The 4,830-nt window shown below is 38.5% G+C and overlaps 1 protein-coding gene across 1 annotated transcript in view; it reads left to right on the top strand.

Moving 5' to 3' along the window:
* Window positions 1-304: 304 nt before the first annotated feature.
* Window positions 305-4,830, top strand: part of LOC103151537 (sodium-coupled neutral amino acid transporter 2-like) — an 8,265-nt gene continuing 3,739 nt past the window's right edge. Inside the window, 8 exon segments of the mRNA XM_016681538.1 lie at window positions 305-493; window positions 903-989; window positions 1,099-1,177; window positions 1,249-1,358; window positions 2,260-2,333; window positions 2,430-2,522; window positions 3,433-3,508; window positions 4,240-4,322. Coding sequence (XP_016537024.1) covers window positions 910-989; window positions 1,099-1,177; window positions 1,249-1,358; window positions 2,260-2,333; window positions 2,430-2,522; window positions 3,433-3,508; window positions 4,240-4,322 — 595 coding nt within the window. The 5' untranslated portion in view covers window positions 305-493; window positions 903-909.

Below are 4,830 nucleotides of genomic sequence, written 5' to 3' on the forward strand. Positions count from 1 at the left end.
TAAACAGCAACTAAGAGTCTGATGAAAGTAAAGACAGAAGCTAAAACTAACCACAAAAAAAACAGCAAGGAATCAGATACACAAACACTGAAAAAAACAAAAACAAAACCAGGATATGACGACTGCATTGTTTTTGTTCCATATTTTAAATCAGTTTAGTCGGTGGTCTCATTAATTGCTGCTTTTTGGTTGTTTGACTGTTTCCAGTAGTGACGACACATAAAGCCCCGCCCCCTGACCCTCATGACCCCACCCCTGGATGTCAGCAGATGTCAAACTTTGCCAGTAGCCAGTGAATAACAGAGATCTGAGAGGTCTTGGTTATTTATTGAACAGTTCAATTCTAATCCTTTCCCCGTCAGATCACATGACTTTAAATTCTCTGTTTCTTTCACTTCCTATTTTTCAAGAAGTCATTTTTGTGGGAAAACTGTGAGCAGCAGGATTCTTGTTTTTCCATCAGCAGGAAACATTTTAAGGACTCCAAACAAAGGTAAGAAAACTAGTTTAGCTTGACAGCAGGGTTTTTTTTTTACTGCTCTTGGAAAAAAGCATAATTTGTTACTTGACCACGTGCAAACTGTGCACCTGTTTTAGGGAACACTGACATGTTCTGAAAAATATAATGATAATATCGCAAATATATAACCTCAGGTGACCCCATTAATTTCAGAAACCAATTCCAGGTGTATGATATATTTTTAAAAAATGTGGCAGAGATATTTGTTTTTACAAAGACCTACATGTGAACGAGACCGAAGTTTAGACCCTATTGGTACCAGGCAGATTAGATACATTTGGCGTCTCGAGGCTCTTTACAAAAAAACATACATATCCAATTCATGATTATAACAATGAATTACAATGAATGTAATAATAAGAACCTCAATTTGACATTTCAGCTCTGAGATGACAGACGATCCTCGAGAAGACGACAGCAGCAGGTCCAACAGCAATGACTTTCCGTCCCCTGACCGTCCTCTAAATGGGTCAGACTGGTATAAAAATGTCCTCAATAAACACACACATACACACAGAAAACAACTTTTTAAATATTCTCAACTCATTTATCACACAATTTCCTGTTTTCTATTAAAGGCAAAACCCTGATTTAGACGGAGACGGTCAAACCTTCCTCCCTAAACATAACGCAGGCAAAAAGCATGAAACTAGATATGTAAGCTGAAGAAGTTTATTCTTTTTATTTTTTAACACTTTTTTGATAACACTCTGTCGTCTTCTCCTTAGCACAATGCCTCCGTCAGCATGTCCGTCTTCAACCTGGGCAACGCCATCATGGGCAGCGGCATCCTGGGTCTGTCCTTCGCCATGGCCAACACCGGCATCGCCCTGTTTGTGTAAGCACTCGTCTTTTCTAGCATCTAAAACCTGAAGCCTCTTTTTTAGTTTAGCTGAGTTCAGGAAAGTGTTGCTTTAAAAGTGTTGATCCCGTTGCTCCCCAGTCTCTGGAAGACTTGTTGTAACTCTGTTCTGCTCAAACAAGCTTAAATAACAAGAAGTGTCTTGGATTCTTTTAACTCTGTTAATCTTGAAAGAAGAGACATAAGAGGAAATGATAACAGGAACCAGGTGAAGCAGCAACACCACATCTGTTACTGCTGCAGCTGTGCACAGACACTGGCACAGCTGTCTGTGCCAGTGTGGCACAGACAGCTGGCAGGTGTGCAGTGAACAATGACTCTTGTCTGGTTTAATTATACCACCTTTTTTTATTTATTTATGTTTTCTAAGGATACAAGGCAAATTAGCAGCTAAATGTAGGAATGAAGTCAAGACAAATTGTGAAAATGAGTAAAATCATGAACTTCAGCAGCCCACATTCACTCTCATTTCTCTCTCTTTGATCTCGATGAGAAATAAAAACCAGTACGCCCGACTTTGTGGAGGCTACTGTTCGCACACCAGTGGTGCTGAACACCAGTGAACTGCAGGGGCTCCTCTTCACTCGTCCTTGTTATTCTAGTCTTTTTAGTAGGAATGATGATCAAGTGCAAAACTAAACTGAGGAGCTTACAGCAAAAAAAGGGTCAGGTGACAAAACAGAGGGCGAGCGTACAGGGAAACAGACAACCATGGCACGAATATATATATTTAAGCATAAGCTATCAGCAAAAAATTCTTACTGCAACAATTTAGCTATCACATAACTTGTAGCATTTAGCACCAAAGATCCACTTTTTATTTATTGCCATTAAGCACAAGTCATCTTCAGCTGAAAACCTTCTCTTGTGTTTACAGGTTTCTCCTGGTTTCCGTTGCCATTTTCTCCATTTATTCTGTCCACTTGTTGCTGAAGACAGCCGATGAAGCAGGTGAGCAGCAGCTCCAACTTTCCAGCAACTTTTCATGTTTGTTCACATTTAAATGTCAAGATTTAAAACTCTTTGGGTTTTTTCCTCTTTTTCCAGGTGCTCTTGTTTATGAGTCACTGGGTTACAAGGCCTTTAGGATCCCAGGCAAACTGGCTGCTTCCTGCTCCATCACCATGCAGAACATTGGAGGTGAGAGACTGACCATGTTTTCCAGCAACATGATTGTGTTTTATAGCTTTATAGCTGAATCACGTAACTGTTACCTTCAGTTGCTATAAAAAATGCTACATATCAAACATAACTTAAAAGACATCCGACGTCATAATTTAATGAAATTGGGCCTCTGTCTCTTTTAAGAAATTCTTTCTCTTTTTGATACTCCGCCTTCAGGAAGTCGTCAGAACATGGCTCCTCCATTCACCCTTTAACCAGTTAAACCCTTTAACTGGTTTTTACCAATGTTTTACTTGGAAGAAGCTCCTACAATGAGCTCATCAGATGTGCAGCTCCACAAGGTGTTTGCTAATTGTTGCTAGCTAGTCTGAAGGAACTGATTGGGGAAGGGTTGCTCTGTGATGCGGAACCTGGGAAGCGTGAAGACTGCAGCTCAGAGGAGGTGTTTCATCTTCAAAGGCGGGGCTAGGTCCACCCAGGCGTTTTGCACAGCTTAACAGTTGCCATGGAGATGAAAGGATTTTTCAAACACACATGAAATAATCAAAGCAACAGTCCAGATTTCCCCTCTCTTTTTGACAAGAGAATAACTTTTTAACATTAACTTTTTAACTAGAAATGTTGTTTATACATAATACTGCCCTTTAAGTAGTAAAATATGTTTTTATGAGGGCTGTGTACTGTAACTATGATCCTTACATTCATCCACCATGCTTTATTTAACTCAAATATTGTCCAAACTGGGAGGACAGGCTCCAACAGGTGTTTCAGGATGCAGCCTTTAGTAAAATAATTTATTATTCTTTTCAGTGCCCTGTGATTTTTTTAGCTCCTGAAATATTAGACAACTCTTTTTATGTGTAAATTTATTTTAAGCACTTTGATAACTACTGTTTTCTCTTCTTTCTTTTTTTGTTTTTTTCAGCCATGTCAAGCTACCTCTACATTATCAAATACGAATTCCCCATTGTAATTCAGTCCTTTACTGGTGCAAATGATGGGTGAGTAGCGAGATATTTGGTCATTTTAACGACTGAAAACATTGACAAAACAAAGAAATATTGGTTCTTAGTAATTACATGGTTGCTGTAAATTTCATCATTTTATACTTAATACCTTTGCAGTTTTAGTTAAGCTGAAATTTTCAGGTACAAAAAAAATGTTAATTATAAAGTGACATTTTATAATTGTGCTGCTCACGCCGGCAGCATGTTGGAGTTGCTCCGTTACTTATATTCAGATTTTTATTTTTTTTTCTCTCTCTCTTTGAAACCTTTAATTTTTTCTTTTTGGCAGACTAGTTTTGGATAGTGTGCAGATGGAACTTTTTTATTTTTTATTTTGATCATTTGTTATGCTGTGTAACCAAAGCAGCATGTCCACAGGGTGTCAGTCTTATCTAAAGGCTGTGCAAGAAAAGGCCTTAGGAAGAGTGGGAGAGATGACAATTTGAAATACAGGACCAATTTTAAAAAAAATTACAAAAATGTAGTCTTGATTAAAAGCACCTTTAACACCTGTTTGAAATTTATTTTTAAAAGATACTTTAATCTGACATATGAGCCTGATCGAAACAGACCTAAACTAAAAACTAAACTAAAAACTAAACTTAAAATAAAGATTCTAACATATTCTTGTTTTCAGTGTCCAGATAAAATTAACTATTTTTTCCTCATCAGATTCTGTCACATATGTTATTCTATCAATTTAAAAATGTATTTGTGTGTTTCAGTGAATGGTATGTCAATGGAGATTACCTCGTGATTCTGGTCTCTGTTATTGTTATCCTGCCGCTCTCATTACTCAGGAATTTAGGTAAAGAGTGTGTGTGTGTGTGTGTGTGTGTGTGTGTGTGTGTGTGTGTGTGTGTGTGTGTGTGTGTGTGGGTTTGTGGGAACCCACTGCTCGTTGTGGGGACTGAAGCCTGGTCCCCACAAGGGGAAACGCTGTTTTTGGGTCAGGGGTTAGATTTAGGTCTAAGGTGTGAACTTAGTTTTGGTTAAGGTTAGAATAAGGGTAAGGTTTTGGCTGTAGAAATGAATGGAAGTCAATGGAAAGTCCCCACAAAGATAGCCACGCAAACGTGTGTGCATGAACCCAGTTTTTATATCCTTGTGGTGTCCTATTTGCATCTACATTCGTTGTGGGAACATTTTCTTGTTCCCCATGAGGAGAAATGCTGTTTTTAGGCTAAGAGTTAGGCATGTGATGAATAGGAGTAGGGTAAGGGTTAGGTTGTAGAAAATGAATGGAAGTCAATGTTAAGTCCCTGCAAGATACAAAAACACTACTCTGTGTGTGTGTGTGTGTGTGTGTGTGTGTG

Source organism: Poecilia formosa, unplaced genomic scaffold (genome assembly GCF_000485575.1).
Source record: "Poecilia formosa unplaced genomic scaffold, Poecilia_formosa-5.1.2 Scaffold284, whole genome shotgun sequence".
Taxonomy (NCBI): domain Eukaryota; kingdom Metazoa; phylum Chordata; class Actinopteri; order Cyprinodontiformes; family Poeciliidae; genus Poecilia; species Poecilia formosa.